The sequence below is a fragment of the Cucurbita pepo genome, chromosome LG12, assembly GCF_002806865.2.
Source record: "Cucurbita pepo subsp. pepo cultivar mu-cu-16 chromosome LG12, ASM280686v2, whole genome shotgun sequence".
In the NCBI taxonomy this organism is placed as follows: domain Eukaryota; kingdom Viridiplantae; phylum Streptophyta; class Magnoliopsida; order Cucurbitales; family Cucurbitaceae; genus Cucurbita; species Cucurbita pepo.
This window is the reverse complement of record NC_036649.1, coordinates 1,303,290-1,319,800: the sequence shown is the minus strand read 5'-3', so window position 1 is coordinate 1,319,800 and position 16,511 is coordinate 1,303,290. Positions and strand designations below refer to the sequence as shown.

The window sequence follows — 16,511 nt, the reverse complement described above, 5'->3', positions numbered from 1 at the left end:
GAGATAGTTTAAGAAAGATGAACAATGGTGATATCTGTGGAGTGTATGGTGGACTGTTGATTTCATCTTTTTCTGTGATGGTAGTGGAAAAAAGAGGGTTGGGGAAACAGTCAAAAAAGGCAGAGAAATTGTAGTCGTCGACAAAAGAAGGTTGTGGAAAAGGGAGGCCCTCTTTTGTTGTCAATATCTCACTCGTGGCTGTGTTAGAACAACTTTTATCTGTATCTCCTTTTTATGTGGGAAGAAATTAAATGTTTTGATTTGAAGAACATTTTGTATTTATAACCAAATTTGCGGATTAGGACTGAAAGTCTGGGGTGGCTGTGGATGTGGCTGAGTAGGAAAAGGACTGGAAGTGGGCCTTTCACAACAATCAAGGTCGAGGAGATAGGACATACGTTTCTGACATGTTCCCTCTATTATAACCTAACAAGATAGATCCTCTTGCACGTGTCTCCCTTGTGTATTTAATATTTTCCAAGTTTTTAAAATGCATTTTTTAATCAAATTTTTAAGATTTTGTTCATAACCCATGTACTATTATTAGATGTTGTTGAGGTAAATGTCGACCAAGAGTTATACGTTAGCTAAGCAGTTGTGTTGTCTTTCTTGCTTGTTAGTCTATTACATTACTTTCGAACCCTCTTCTTCTCAAAATGGAGTTATTAGAGGTTTGGGCATACGTCATCTGACTAATTTAAGTTGGACTGACTTACTCGGTGGTGTGAGTTAGTGTCGCACATGGATAGTTACCTATAACTCAAGATTGCAACAAAGTTGAAGATCTCCCTCCTATCTTGAAAGGGAGAGGCAAAAGGAAGATACATTGTTTATCACCTTGTTAGGGAGAGGGACCCATTTCCATGGGAGAATCTATTCAAAGAATAATGCCCAAAATATGACCATTTTGTTCTCTAGGCATTGCTCAAATTTATCTTTACTGACATCCAAAGATACCCTTTTTACCCTTTTACCCTCACCTTTCATTTTAAATATTATTATATAGACGAAGAAATTTAGTATGTTACATTCCTACTACATGATCATGTAACGTTACTTACTCAGCTAGAGTTGCTCCAAACAAAATACACTGAAGGGTCATTCCAGTTTATTCATGTACCTCTCCTATACTCGGGTGTCACAAAAATCGTGATAGGCATCTATCACAATAGGTATTTAGAACTAAGATATCGCAGAAATAAACGTTTCTTATGCAAACACCTTTCAAACCGAGACTCTATAGCATATATAATTATAAAAGAAACGTTGAAAGAAGGGAAGTTGGTAGATGTTTGATGGAAGTATTGTGAAATAATAAATGATGGGGCATTTATGTCTCAAAATGGAAAGCAATCTATTCTTTTCTTTCTTATCTCTAATCTTGATGTTGTAGGACCTATTTGGCATGCAATCTTATTTCTCTTTTTTTTTTCTTTTTGGATTCTATTTTTTTTTTAATGTTTTTAGTATATTCATTATATAATTATAATTATATAAAGTAAATTCATAAATTAATTAAATAATTATGAAACTATTTAGTATTCAAAATAAAATATAAATATAAATAAATATTATTTAAATCAAATTTTATTGTAATAATTTTAAAATTAGGTTGGAAGGTTTGCCTAACTTTAACTCAAAGTTTTGGTCTATATATATATATATATATATATATATATATATATATAAAGGCTAGAAACTTCTAAAAATAATAATAAATAAATAAAAGAATGTTGAAAAGGTGAATTAAAGAAACTTTACTCTAAAACAAACAAAACAAAAAAGAATTTAAAATTAAGCTTTATGATTCTTTTGACAATCATCTTCTACTTTTTTTTTTTCTATAAAAAAAGAATGTTATCGAAACCGTCGTAATATGCTTAATATAGCACAATAGTAGGCTGCCACGTTTGAGTGAATGAATGGAATGAAGGTTAAGAAAACGTGCTAAAAGAATTCGTGTTTGTTTGTGAGGATAGTGTTTAGTTTTTTAAACAAGTCAAAACAAGTAGGTAACGTGACCGTGTCATATGAGATATGGAAGAATGTCGAGGTCATGGTGCCGAATCCAAATTTCAAATCAATTAACATGAGATCTCACATCGGTTGGAGAGTGGAACGAAACATTCCTTATAAGGGTGTGGGAACCTCTCCCTAATAGACATGTTTTAAAATCGTAAGGCTGACGACGATATGTAATGAGCCAAAACGGACAACATCTACTCGCAGTGGGCTTGGGCTATTACAAATGGTATGAGAGCCAGACACTAGGCAGTGTGTCAGCGTGACGTTGGACCTCCAAGGGGTTGGATTGTAAGATCCCATTAGTTGAAAAGAGGAACAAAGCGTTCCTTATAAGGGTATGAAAATCCGTTCTTAGTAGATGCATTTTAAAACTGTGAACTTGACAATGATACGTAATAAGCCAAAACAAACAATATCTGCTCAGTNCAAAAAAAAAAAAAAAAAAAAGATTTGTTGTATATTTTAAAAGTCATACCTCAAAATCATTATTAATTACTTATGTACACTTTTTTGTGGGCACACCATATCTTCATTTATAGCCTCACTAATTTATCAAATTAAAATAATAATAATATTATTAATTAATAAAATATTATTATTTTTTTATCATTTTCAAAACAAATACGTTTCCATTAAAATAATATTATAAATGCTAAAAATTATACTTTTTAAATATTTAAACCCTAATTTTGAATCTAATCCCTTAATATTTTTTTTTATATATATATATTTTATTTAACATTTACTTAATTAAGCATTTTTATAAAAAATAAAGGACATTTTGGAGGGAAAATTGTCTTGTAATTATTCTATTTTTATTATCACAATCATGAGAGAGAGAGAGAGAGAGAGAGAGATCGGACGGTGGAGATGAGATGACTTTAGGAATGGCCATCCAAAATGTTGGGATAACATATTTATTTATTTATTTATTTAAATAATATATATATATATATAAGGGATGAAAAGTGGGCCCTACTTCCAGAAATGTTTTTTTTTTATTAATAAATTATTGAAGGGGTGGGGCCCGCAAAGAAGACAAAAAGTCCCGCGTTCTTTGTTCTCATTATTCCTTCCTATATACTATACGCCAATTTCAACATTACTTTATATTATTTATTTATTTATTTATTTATTTATTTATTTTCAAATAACATTAACTTTATTTTCGTACATTATATTATCTTATAAGAAAATAAATAAATAAATAAATAAATATGCACACTTTCATTTTATATATATATATATATATATATTTTTTTTTTTTAATTATCAATCCAACGGTCCAAATTAAATAGATGCTGACCTTACCATTCTTTTTAGTGGTCCCCACACCCATCCTGAAATTTCCACTTTTACTAAAATATCCTTCAGCTTTACTCATATTTTCAATTATACTTTTATAAAGTGATTTTTTTTTTTAATACCAAACATTTATTTTTTAAAATATTTTTAGAATTTCAAATTTTTTAATTAAAATAATAATTAAATCATATTAGCTCTCGTAGTTTTTTTTGGTTTAACTAAATTGTGAGATCTCAAATGAAATATTTCTGGTGTGAAAACCTCTTTTTAGTAGATGCGTTCTATACCCGTGGGACTGACAGTAATACGTAACGAGCTAAAGCAGATAATATTTATTAACGGTGGGTGGGTTTGAGATGTTAAATGAATCGAGATGTTAAATGAATCAAATTCAAATTGACGACGAACTAGTTGGATAAATAATTATTAGTATTTTGATGTAAGCTAAATAGTTGGAATTAATTAATTATTTATTTGGATATTATTATGTCATTGGATTTTTATAATTTTGTTGCTAATATTATTAGTGTTTCTTGACTATGAAATCACCAAAGCTCTCCACTTTGGATAATTGGACAAATTCAATAATCATTCATATTATTCTTTCAATAAATAATTATTACAATTTATTTCAGCATTACTTTAAAAAATATATTTATATGGTTTTTATCGGTCGAAAAAATTTATCCTAAAGATTTTATTCAATTGGAATTTGGTTATTCGCCACGTACGAGGATTCTCACTAAATGTCACAATCATAATCTTGCAGTAGTGGAACAATGATTGTACGACACTTATTCTAACCAAACTAACAAATCAGCGGTGAGAAATTTAGACTTTGCAAACAATGTCTGCGTATGCTGAGTCTTGAGTCCTATTTGAGAGAGATGCTTTAGAAAACGTTAACGAGGAAATACATTAAAAAAAACAATTTGAACAAAAGTAATGTTATAAGCTAAAAGTGATTAGGCAACAATGACGGCTTTGCTAGCATATAACCCGAGTAAGAAAAAGTGACCGCTAATCATCCCCTGTAGTACATTTTGGGGCATTTTAGCCTGACAGGTATGGACATGATTTTGGTGAAGGGATATACATCCCTATATTGACACAACATGAGATAGTAAACACATATCTAAGATGAAAGCATGTAAAAGGGGTTTGGAACACGCATGTGGCCATGGACAAGCATGATCGGGGCGTCCGATATGCGGCCATAGACAATACGCTTTAAACAAGCATGACCGTGACACTAAGCATCCATGGTTGAATTGTTAAAGCTTCAATTCCTACTATTTGCACACCAACGGGCTCTCCAGTAAGTCGATTGGAATTGGTCGCATGAAAATTATTATTATTTTAATAAAAAAAATTTAAAAAAAGGACGTGTCTAATTGATAGCCGTTTAGGAGATGTTATACTAAATTGTTTTATGTGCAGAAAACAGCATCTTTGTTTAGGTCATCAGATGAGAGGCCATGATTGGTGACCAAATAATTAAATATAAAAGGTAAATACAACTCATAATATAAGACAAATTTCAGAACCAACTCTTCATCTCTCCCACATGAAATCACCTGGAATCACGCTAAAACTATATAATATATATATATATATATATATATATGTACTCCTCAAATTTTGCTCAAAAGTTGAGGTGATCGTCACCCGAGATACTTAGATAAATCTAAAAGAACGAGTTCCATCACGTCAACTTTCCATTCGACGTTTTTCTACTCTAAAAGTAACTTTGGAATGCTTCATGGCAAAAGTAACTTTGGAATGCTTCATGGCCCAAGATACTTAGATGAATCTAAAAGAACGACATTCCACCATGTCAACTGTTTATTCAATGTTCTTCTACTTCAAAAGTAGCTTTGGAATGCTTTAAGAATAAAAACGAGCTATTAGGCTATGACCGTGACCCGAGATACTTAGATGAATCTAAAAGAACGACGTTCCATCACATGAACTTTTCGTTCATCGTTCTTCTACTCCAAAAGTAGCTTTGGAACGCTTCAAAAATAAAAATGAGCGATTAGGCAGTGACCATGACCCAAGAAACTTAAATGAATCTAAAAGAATGATGTTCCATCACATGAACTTTTCATTCATCGTTCTTCTACTCCAAAAGTAGCTTTAGAACGCTTCAAGAATAAAAATGAGCGATTTAGGCAGTAATGAATCACAATATGTCTGGGATTAAGAATGAATAATGATGTATGTTTCCAATGTTTCCAATGTTTCCAATGGTTAACTAACAGTGGGTAAATTAATATAATTACCCAAAGTAATGGTTCCCTCCCCCCAATCAGAACTGGGTTTATGAGCCTACATATCATGGATAGCACCTTTCCTATTCTAAACAGCTTTCTAAAACAATGTTTCTTCTCTCCAGACATATCCTCGATTACTCGAATCGAAACAGTTGATGCTAAATCTTAGTAAAGTATATGAGTGATAAAAGAGATGACATTAGAACCGGGTTAATTCGAGCATGCCGATGCAGGAACTTTGTTCGTCAACGCAGCCAGCTCCTCATCTTGCTGTTGCTTCAAGTACCTTTGGGCAGTTGAAGTCATAATCTTGACAGAGAAGTTCATGATCATGAGCCATACTATAGTGTTCCAGATGGATGAAACTGAGAAATCCCATTTGGCCTGAATGTGACAATGGCCCATTTTAGCAGAGACAAGCTCAGGCAAACAGATCAATAGGATGTTCAGAGAGTTACCTTGACATTAGTGGCCGCATGAGATGGCGCTTTCAGATACTTAGCTTTGATTGCATTGAGCTTGGAAATGAGCTCGGGCAAGACCGATGAAAATCCAGGCACGAAGCTGAGTATCCATATTAGTTCGTTTTCTATCCAATCAAGAAGTTGATTGTTGCAAACGGCAATGATGAAAATGGTCTGCACAGGACATGATAAACACAGAGATCTCAAAGGATGTAGAAGGGATTGAGTGGCGTTCAGAAAGTGCAGAAGTTTATAGATTGATAGTAACTTAGCTTCTTGCAAACCAAGTCGAGATAAAGAACCTTTACAAACCTGGATGTGAGTTTTGATAATTGCTTTTCCGACGAGCGTGGCGAAAAAGAATTCCCAGAAAGGAATCCCGAATTGTCCACACATAATGCCCGCCAAGTCAAACAGAGGATTTGGAACCTGAAAGATAGCAGAAATGAGCGTACTTACATTTCTCTGAACAAATCCGGGCATTAAGACTAGCTTACGTGAAATTTTATCCCACGAGACAACTCTCGAAAATCGAATAAGATGTTTAATAACCGAGGTGGGAAGGTGGTTGCCACCAAAATGTATTTGCTTTACAATGTGTTTCTTTGAACAACTTAAGATGAAGGGAGAAAAATCACATGAAACTAGCAAGCAGTGGCAAAGAAACATGAAAGAATAAAGTCTTGACTAACCGAAGCAAGCAGTAGAATAGTAAGGAAATTCAAATGTTGAGCGTGTGAAAGGAACCATCGCTTCACTCTATTTAAGTATGTTGGAATGAATCCATTAGTTTCCCTCGAAGAGGCATCTAGTTCTTCCATTGCTTCTGATCTGCCACCGGAGAGGCGTGCTGCATAATGGAAGAAATATATTTGAACAGATATGAAAAGCATAGCAGCAATGCCAAGAACAGTACAGCAGCAAAACAATAAACATACTAGAACATGTTATTTTGCGATTGGACTATTTCAGTTCACAGACTCGTATTGTTGGTCTAAAACATAGCACTGATCGCAAAGTTCAAATTAAAAACTAGAGCGAGCTCCTGACACGCTCTTTCATAATTCTCTATCATCATCTTGACAAAAGAAAGGTTTCAAAAAGAAGTCCTCACTGGCACAATGCCTGAAGTCCACTCCCCTTCGGGGTTCAGCCTCCTACTTGGCACATCGCCCGGTGTCTGGCTCCGATACCAATTGTAACAGCCCAAGCCCCACCGCTAGCAGATATTGTCCGCTTTGGCCCGTTATGTATCGCTGTCAACCTCACAGTTTTAAAATGCGTCTACTATGGAGAGGTTTCCACACACTTATAAGAAACACTTCACTTTCCTCTCCAACCAATGTGGGATCTTACAATCCACCTTGGGGATCCAGCGTCCACGTTGGCACACCACTCAGTGTCTAGCTCTGATACCATTTGTATCAATCCAAGCCCACCGCGAGTAGACATTGTCCTCTTTGGGCTTTCCCTTTCGGGCTTCCCCTCAAGGTTTTTAAAACACATCTACTACAAAGAGGTTTCCACACCCTTATAAAGAATGTTTCATTCCCCTCTCCAACTGATGTGGGATCTCAACCCAATTAATCATAAGCTAAAACTAACTACACGATGACCTTGAAGCCAAATGTCTTGCCCAATAGTTTCTTCCCATGATAGCATATCATTGATTAGATAAGAGAAGAGGGATCCCCCACCCAGCGTAAACTAGAGGAGACCTTTCCAATTATTAATATCACGAAAAGGCTGTAGTAGTGAGAAAGAATTTTACATCTCCAATTGGTAAAAGATCACAAAAAAGTTCAAAATATTTAAGATCGCAGTAAACATTCAACTAAAGTAATCGATATGTTTAAAAAATTTGAAGGCATCGTATATTAAATGGTATATCAAGAATTTGTCTCTCCCATTGGGAAAAAGATAACAAAGAAGTTTGAACCATTTCAGATCACGACAGACATTCAACTAAAGTAATCAACATGTTCACAAAGTTCGAATAGATTTTTTCATACTCGTGCTTCTATACCATCTATTATCATTCAAGAGGAATGAATGATATCACCCCCATTATCAAGAATCATGTAAACATCACTAGAAATTAAGGAGGAATTGACATTATAACTTTTAGGAACACCAATAAGTACTTATTTTCTCATACCTGCCCTTGAGATAAAATACGGAGGAAGCTCTCCTAGGGCGGTCCCAATACCCCACAGAATTGCCTCTATCTGAACCATTGGCAATATGCTGCTGAGTGGGACTCGTGATGTGAAAACTGCAGGTCCAAATTCTGAACAATCCTTCTCGAGCCACGATGGGCCTCTTTTCAATTGTATTGTGTCATAAGTGGCACTCTTCAAGTCCACTCGACCACACTGCACCGCCTTTATCGTGAAAAACCCAATGTGAGGCCCAAGATAAAGGACAAAAGTATGCAGACCAGACCCTGAAATAATTACCAAGATAGGGAGTGAAATAATACACTAAATACAATCTTGATCATAACAGAAAGATGCAATTTAAATATCACAGAAAAATGTTGCCTTTTCCAAAGAAGCAACAATAATCAGCATTGCTAACCATCATTTAAACCAAACAACATTAATTACCAAGACCAATTGATGATGCAACTCCAAGGATCACCCACCACAAGCCGTAGTCAAAGTATTTCACAATCTCCTCAACATGCTGCAAAACACAGAGAATTTATTTGATAAAATGATTGCCTCAAAACTGGAAGGCAGTGGACAAATCAATAGCAAAAAGCCAATAATGTCAAGAACAGAAATAAATCGACTTCCTGAATATGAAGGAGGAACAAGGTAGTTTATGAAGAACAGTTTGATTAGGACATCCTACATCTCTTCTCTATCCACCATCTTAACAATTCCTCTAAATACTTACAAGTTTCAATCTCTTCTGTAATATGGCATTTCTACTNTTTTTTTTTTTTTTTTTTTTTTTTTTTTTTTTTTTTTTTTTTTTTAAATGAAGAAACTTGACTTTCATTCAGATAAAATGAAAGGTCCACAAAAAGGAGACAGACTACAAGAAGGGGCTCCAAACTAAATAATTACAAAAGAGCCGCGAAACAAAGGCCCAAAGAGAAACAGGGAATCTAACAAAGGACCAAAAGCCGCCATAAGAACTCTCACATCTTCTAAAGATTTTGTTGTTTCCCTCTACCCAAAGCCCCCACAAAATAGTGCACGCCCCAACCTCATCGATTATACATGTGGTGTATAAACATTGTGACAGAATTTTCAAAGCTATAAATATAGTAACTCTCAAGAGCCTACACAAATAGGCAGGAATTTAAATACACGACTTTTATTCACAGAACATGTGAGATCCTACATCGGTTGGAGAGGGGAACGAAGCATTTTTGTAAGGGTTGGAAACCTCTCCCTAGTAGACGTGTTTTAAAAACCTTGAGGGAAAGCTCGAAAGGGAAAACCCAAAGAGGACAATATCTGCTAGCAGTGGGCTTGGGCCGTTACAGAACATCACTCGTGGGCATCCATGATAAAACAATATCATAAGGCAATCGTTTTCTTAGAACTTATCACATTTGAGATGGTACGGCATTAAATCCACAAATAGTAAACCTAGAAAAATGTTGATAAAATATAGAATATACATCCAGAAGGCTGCCATACTAATTTACCGTATCAAATCACCAAATATACAAATAGAAAATCACAAAGATGCTTCCACATGTCAGCAGGAAAAGAATACCATGGTTTATGCAAAATAAAGTAAAACGTGCAGATGCATAAATACACACACAGTGTTGAAATAAGTGAATATCTGAAGCGAACATGAATACAAACAGTAGAGATACCTTCTCATGTGGCCCTTCGATCGTCAAAATCAAAATTCCAGCTACCCCAATAATCAAGTGTAAGAGCAAAAACCAACCACCTTTCGCTAAAATGTATGCAATCGAGCGTTTGCTATATTGAAGAACACCCAAAATGAAAAACTTCAATGTTTTGAATGGTTGAGTCACCAATGTCAAATTTTCGAGTTCTTCCTTTTGCTTTCTACGTAGCTCTGCAAATTATGATAACTTCATCAGGAAATAAAATCCAATGTGAACGATCCCAAGTTAGGTTGAATACGAGAGAATACGCATTCTCGTTAGTTCCATAAAAAGTCAAGTGAAAGCAACAACTAAAACAGTAAATCCTCGGACACAAATCGGAACTGAAGAAGCAAGACACAGATGCATTTCAGTTTTAAAACTCCAATAGATCCGGAATTAATATTCATGTTTCCACGCTCGTTTGCAATTAAGCAGTAAAGCCAATCAATCAAAGCCCCTTACCACGCATTAACAAATGCATTTCTCTTCATTAACACACTTCAGCAAATCCCCAGCCTCAATTCTCTCTTAAAAGCTAACAATAATGACAATCTAAACAATATAAAACCCAAGGCTCTAATTACAATATCAACTACCCTTCTTGCAGATACGAGTCTTACCATCAAAATCTATCGATGATATAGTAAATGATTAAAACAAGCTTCCAAATAAGAAGGCCCTAATTTCCTTCAACTTTTCTTGTATCAATGCTTCGGCCGAACAAAAGATAAATTACGAGAGACAGGAATACTTGCCTGAAATGGATACTTCAGAATCATGAGAAGCAATGGAAGCTGCTTCTTCAACAGTCCCCATTCCGCAAACAGCAATTGGAAGACCGTATCGAAAGGGAGAAAACGGAGAGAAAAAAAAATCTAGTTGCTATCGTATTCTCTTGTATTAAAAAAAAAAATGGTAACATCCAGATCAGAGATCGACAAGCATCATGACGAGAATCGAGAGGAAAAAACAGATAGCAAAAATTCAAAATCCAGCACCTGTTCTTGAAGATCGGAAAACAAAGGGAGGATAGAGAGAGAGAAAAGAGAGGGAAATCAAAGGCGTTTTTGGAACGAAAATCCGCTCTGCAGAGTTTATCGCGTCTTCATTCGCCCCTCCAAGATCGAATCTTTGGTTCTTTCCTCGATCGATATTTATTTTCCCCCAATTTTGAGAAAATGTTTGTCAGATTGTTTCTTGGTAAATGTAATTAAAACGTTATGTGTAATAAAAAATTAAAAATACAAAAATTTTAATTTTTTTAAATAAAATTTCAATATTGTTAAAACTAATATATATATATATAACTTTTAAAAATTGTATTAATATTTTTTACTATATACCGATAAATACGACCAAGAAAAGGGGACAATTAACTCAGTGAACCGGTAGCTACTAAAGAGTAAACGGCTTATTTTTCCTTCCTGTAAGTATAATATGATGAGCCCAAGTTACGAGCAGTCATTTATGAGTTTTACTATATACCGATAAATACGAGCCGTCATTTATGAGTTTTAGAAGGTGATCTGGGTTATTCTCTCGATGATGAAGCTTATCTCCATCATGTCACTGGTCGATTTTGACTCGTGTTATTTTGAGAGTGACAATGGTATGATATTGTCAACTTTGGGCTTCCCCAAAAAGCCTTGTACCAATGGAGAGAGTGTTACTTGATTATAAACCCATGATCATTCCCTAAATTAACCGATGTGGGACCTTCATCCAACAAAATTGTTACTCGTGGATTGAGTTGGAACATTTTTTAGAACCAGTACAATCGTTCGGGTGGTAGATTTTTTAGAACCATTAATTATCTCGAAATGTTTACTATTCAAATAAGAATAATAAAAGCTAATTAATTATATGGTTGTAAATTATAAGTAGAGTTAATCTCAAGCTTCTTTTACAAAGGTTTTCATCATTAAAGTAGCTAATTAATAAATAATTATAATTTATAATAGACTTAGCACCAACTAATTATTTCATTATTACTCTTATAATCTGGGTTGGTACCATCAATGGGAACACAAAAAAATAATAAAATAAAAATAAACCTCTGAACTCTCGAACTTTTGGGCCGACCAAAACTAAGCCCAAATGGATTGTAGGAGCATCAGAGTATCTTGCATGTCCCTATTGGATTGTCCTTTATCGCCACTTGGGCCTAGGCCCACCTAAATTAGAAACAAATATTTTAAATATTAACTTTTGAAAATAATAAACTTTCATTTATTTTCTTTAATTTGAATGATAATTAAATAATATATTTATATTTCGTTCTCTCCTTCCTTGCACCATTTTTTGGAGTGGGTTCGTTAATTGCTTTTATTGGACTCTACAGACGCATACACTGAACAAGTTGCATCCCATCGGTATCAATTGCATCTATTAGACTTTACGTATACCTGCACTCGAACGTCACGTCACATTTAAAGAATTGTACTGAAGATGTTGAGAAAAAGAAGAATAAAAAGATTATTTGTTATAACTCCATTTATTCTGTTACTAATAGATTATGAATCAACATGTTAAAAAGTTAGACCTAAAATTTATTCTGTAGCAGTCCAAGTCAACCATTAGCAGATATGATATTATCTTATGTTTCGTTCTCCTCTCCAACGGAACCTCACATGTTTGAAACCTTAATATGCTTCCCGGGGTGACAAGAAAAGGACAAGAAAAGGAGGGCATCCTACACTATCCTCTCATGGAGGCAAAGCTTAATAACTTTTTTAAAAAAATTTAAAAAATAATAATTATCAATTAAAAGGTCTAATATGTGATTTACCTTTAACCCATTCCTTAATCTCCACGTTAAAGAAAATTCATTAGTGCTCTGTTTTACTTCTGTTAAATGCAATGCAACAGCCAACAGAGAGCTTCCAATCAATCCAGTAATTTTGTTGTTCTCCCTCACCCATTGTTGCAGGCTTCTTCTTTCATTGCTCTGTTTCAGTTGACAATGGGTGTCTGTCCTGGCGTGGAGATGCTTCAGAAGCTCTTGGAGGAGTTTTTCTCCAGAAACTTGATGAAGTTCGGCTATGGCGGCGGCCACGGCCGAGGGAAGAGAATTAGAGGCTCAGTGGTGATTATGAAAAAGTGCCTCCTTGACTTCAAAGATGTTAAGGCTTCGATTCTCGATCGAGTTCATGATTTCTTTGGAAATGGCGTTTCCATTCAGCTCATCAGCTCGAATCCGCCTGATTCAGGAGAAAGATTAGGAGTGGGGAAACTGGAGAAGTGGACAACGACGGTGACGCCGTCGTTAACGGCGGAGGAGATTGAGTTGAGAGTTTTCTTTGAATGGGAGGAGAGTATGGGAGTACCGGAAGCTTTCATCATTAGAAACAATCATCGGAGCCAGTTTTACTTGAAGACAGTGACTTTGCAGGATGTTCCCGGCCATGGCGGCTCTGTTCATTTCGTCTGCAATTCTTGGGTTTACCCTGTTCATCGCTACACTTACGACCGTGTCTTTTTCTCCAACAAGGTAACATTTGGTCTGCTTAGATTCTTCATTTTGGGTTCACAAAATTTTGATTCTAAACCCATGAAATGATTTTGTTAGAGTTACCTTCCAAGTGAAACGCCTGAGCCACTGCGGAAATACAGAGAAGAAGAGCTTGTTAATCTCCGTGGGAATGGCGTTGGAGAGCTTAAGGAGTGGGACAGAGTTTATGACTATGCTTACTACAATGATCTTGGAATGCCAGACTCGGGAAAGAAGTATGTACGTACCGTTCTTGGTGGCTCGAGCGAGTTTCCTTATCCTCGAAGAGGACGAACCGGTCGAAAACCTGCAAAAACAGGTTCAGATTATGAACTTTCAATCAATTCTATCATGTGGGTTGCTAGTACACTTGTAACTAATCATTGACTTGGTTGTGTTTTACAGATCCATGCTATGAATGTAGGTTGCCTCTGTTGAGTTTAGACGTTTACGTGCCGAGAGACGAGCAGTTTCGGAACCTGAAATTCTCGGATTTTCTAGCTTATGGTTTGAAGTCCATTGTTCAGGCATTGCTCCCAGAGATCAAATCTTTATGTGACAAAAATGTTAATGAGTTTGATTCCTTTCAAGATGTTATGAATCTTTATGAAGGAGGAATGACCCTACCAAATGAAATACTAGGCAGCGTTAGGGAACTGGTACCTTGGCAGCTGTTTAAGGAGCTGATGCGTTCCGATGGCCGACAATTTCTGAAGTTTCCCGTGCCTGATGTGATCAAAGGTATGCAAATATAATCTACGCTCTCACTCAGATCGAACCCTATGGCGTCGAGCTTTCAAAATGCTCTAATGGAATGCTAAATTAATAATTCCAGAGAGCAAAACAGCTTGGAGGACAGACGAGGAGTTCGGTCGAGAAATGCTTGCTGGAGTTAACCCGGTCGTCATTCGTCGACTTGAAGTACGACACGCTTCATATCCATAACATCGTTTACTAGATTCCCGAGGTTCATTTCATCCATAATTCACTTTAAATGTTGCTCTCTAGGAGTTCCCTCCAGTCAGCAAGTTGGATTCTAAAACATATGGGAAGCAGAGTAGTTCGATTACAGAAGAACACATAGCAGACCACATGAATGGGCTCACTGTTCATCAGGTATTGCATATACTTCATTCATCTCCTTAAACTGCATATCTTGATCTTATGTTTCTTGATGATCAGGCTTTGGATATGAACAAGCTTTTCATTCTGGATCATCATGATTCACTGATGCCATACATCAGTAGAATAAACTCAACATCCACAAAGACATACGCTACCCGAACGCTCCTCCTTCTGCAGGACAATGGCATCTTGAAGCCGTTAGCTATTGAACTAAGCCTGCCACACCCACAAGGTAATCATCATGGAGCTGTGAGCAAAGTTTTCACTCCTGCAGAAAGCGGTGTCGAGGGATCGGTTTGGCAGTTGGCTAAAGCTTATGTCGCCGTGAACGATTCTGGTTATCACCAGTTGATCAGCCATTGGTATTGTATCATAAAATCCTAGAACAATCAAAACAACATACAGGATTGATTATCTTCCTCGACTAATTTACTCCATTTACAGGCTGAACACTCATGCCGTGATAGAGCCATTCATCATTGCAACAAATAGACAACTAAGTGTTATGCACCCAATCTACAAGCTTCTTCACCCACATTTCAGGGACACAATGAACATTAACGCCATGGCTAGGCAAATTCTCATAAATGCTGGTGGAATTCTCGAAAGCACTGTATTCCCAGGAAAATATGCCATGGAAATGTCAGCAGTTCTTTATAAAAACTGGGTTTTCACAGATCATGCACTCCCAACAGATCTAATCAAGAGGTGGGTTGTGTTCATTTCAGCCAAAATCAATTTCCTATAATCCTAAATTTCATAAACATGACTAGAAAATTAAATTCTCATACCCCATTTGCAGAGGAGTGGCGATTCCTGATCCAAGTAGCCCCCATGGCCTCAAGCTTCTGATAGAGGATTATCCTTATGCCGTCGATGGGCTCGAGATCTGGTCTGCAATTGAGAAATGGGTTATAGAATATTGTTCTTTATACTACGAATCAGATGAAATGGTTCAAGAAGACACAGAAGTTCAATCATGGTGGACAGAGCTTCGTAATGTCGGGCATGGGGATTTGAAAGACGAACCATGGTGGCCGAAAATGGACACAAGAGAAGACCTAATCAAATCATGCACCATCATAATTTGGATCGCATCAGCCCTACACGCCGCAGTGAACTTCGGGCAATACTCCTACGCCGGGTACCTCCCGAACCGGCCAACAGTAAGCCGACGGTTCATGCCGGAACCAGGAACGCCGGAGTTCAAAGAACTGGAGACGGACCCGGATTTAGCTTACTTGAAGACGATAACAGCGCAGCTACAAACACTCCTCGGCGTGTCGCTGATTGAGAGTTTATCTCGACATTCGGTGGACGAGATTTATCTAGGGCAGAGAGATACGCCGGATTGGACATCCGATGAAGAAGCAGCGGCGGCGTTTGAGAGATTTGGGGATCGGCTGCGGGAGATTGAAGAGAAGATTATGATGATGAACAAGGATGAGAAATGGAGGAATCGAGTTGGGCCGGTGAATTTGCCGTACACATTTCTGTTCCCAAATACCTCGAATTTCTACGAGGAAGAAGGCCTCAATGCCAGAGGGATCCCAAATAGCGTTTCCATATGAAACATCCTTCCTTAATTAAACTAATTAAATATTAAAAATAAAATAAAATATACGAAAAATATTAATATATAATATCTAAGATATATTACATAAATAATATATTTTTTAAAAATTTTCAATTCTTTTCAATGGAATTGGAGTATCCCGTCTCTTATTTCAATATTTATCCTCACGAAATTCTCCATTTATTTTTAATGGAATTTGAGCTGAATTATCAATAGAAATTTGTCGGATAAGACGTATTTTTCTATATATATATATAACGAGGAATATAATCATGTCCCCTAATCCGTTTAGTTAACGGGGAGAAAGCTCTCTATGGTTCTTTTCTTATACCCGATTTAAAAAAAATATATTATTTAGAGAAAATGTTCAAATATAATAGAC

The 16,511-nt window shown here is 36.0% G+C and overlaps 2 protein-coding genes and 1 long non-coding RNA gene across 4 annotated transcripts; 1 reads left to right on the top strand and 2 right to left on the bottom strand.

The window, feature by feature from the left end:
- Positions 1–5,508: 5,508 nt before the first annotated feature.
- LOC111807285 (vacuole membrane protein KMS1-like) lies at positions 5,509–11,128 on the bottom strand. 2 transcript variants are annotated; one of them, XM_023692946.1, is made up of 9 exons: positions 10,937–11,128; positions 10,694–10,832; positions 9,915–10,126; positions 8,680–8,758; positions 8,229–8,516; positions 6,763–6,920; positions 6,383–6,499; positions 6,065–6,244; positions 5,509–5,990 (listed from the first exon to the last, which is right to left on the bottom strand). In XM_023692946.1, the coding sequence occupies exons 2-9, from the start codon at positions 10,752–10,754 to the stop codon at positions 5,817–5,819; spliced, it is 1,269 nt and encodes a 422-aa protein (XP_023548714.1). In that variant the 5' UTR covers positions 10,755–10,832; positions 10,937–11,128; the 3' UTR covers positions 5,509–5,816. The 2 variants fall into 2 exon arrangements, with proteins under 2 accessions (XP_023548714.1, XP_023548712.1); XM_023692944.1 differs by having other exon boundaries at positions 10,694–11,128.
- Positions 11,129–12,885: 1,757 nt separating this feature from the next.
- LOC111806989 (probable linoleate 9S-lipoxygenase 5) lies at positions 12,886–16,191 on the top strand. Its single transcript, XM_023692545.1, has 8 exons — positions 12,886–13,428; positions 13,507–13,747; positions 13,834–14,169; positions 14,264–14,349; positions 14,437–14,544; positions 14,611–14,915; positions 14,998–15,261; positions 15,356–16,191. The coding sequence occupies exons 1-8, from the start codon at positions 12,901–12,903 to the stop codon at positions 16,122–16,124; spliced, it is 2,637 nt and encodes an 878-aa protein (XP_023548313.1). The 5' UTR covers positions 12,886–12,900; the 3' UTR covers positions 16,125–16,191.
- On the bottom strand, positions 13,158–14,202 carry LOC111806990. The gene is made up of 3 exons (XR_002816899.1): positions 14,092–14,202; positions 13,677–13,735; positions 13,158–13,536 (listed from the first exon to the last, which is right to left on the bottom strand). It is a non-coding gene; the product is annotated as an uncharacterized LOC111806990 (long non-coding RNA).
- Positions 16,192–16,511: the final 320 nt, after the last annotated feature.

Coding starts and splice junctions, on each gene's coding strand:
- LOC111807285 (XM_023692944.1), bottom strand. CDS start 10,754: ATGGGGACTGTTGAAGAAGCAGCTTCCATTGCTTCTCATGATTCTGAA. Junction 8,517..8,679: donor TGCATCATCAATTGGTCTTG/GTAATTAATGTT, acceptor TAATTATTTCAG/GGTCTGGTCTGCATACTTTT. Junction 6,921..8,228: donor GTATTTTATCTCAAGGGCAG/GTATGAGAAAAT, acceptor TCCATTATGCAG/CACGCCTCTCCGGTGGCAGA.
- LOC111806989 (XM_023692545.1), top strand. CDS start 12,901: ATGGGTGTCTGTCCTGGCGTGGAGATGCTTCAGAAGCTCTTGGAGGAG. Junction 13,429..13,506: donor GTGTCTTTTTCTCCAACAAG/GTAACATTTGGT, acceptor TGATTTTGTTAG/AGTTACCTTCCAAGTGAAAC. Junction 14,545..14,610: donor ATGGGCTCACTGTTCATCAG/GTATTGCATATA, acceptor CTTGATGATCAG/GCTTTGGATATGAACAAGCT.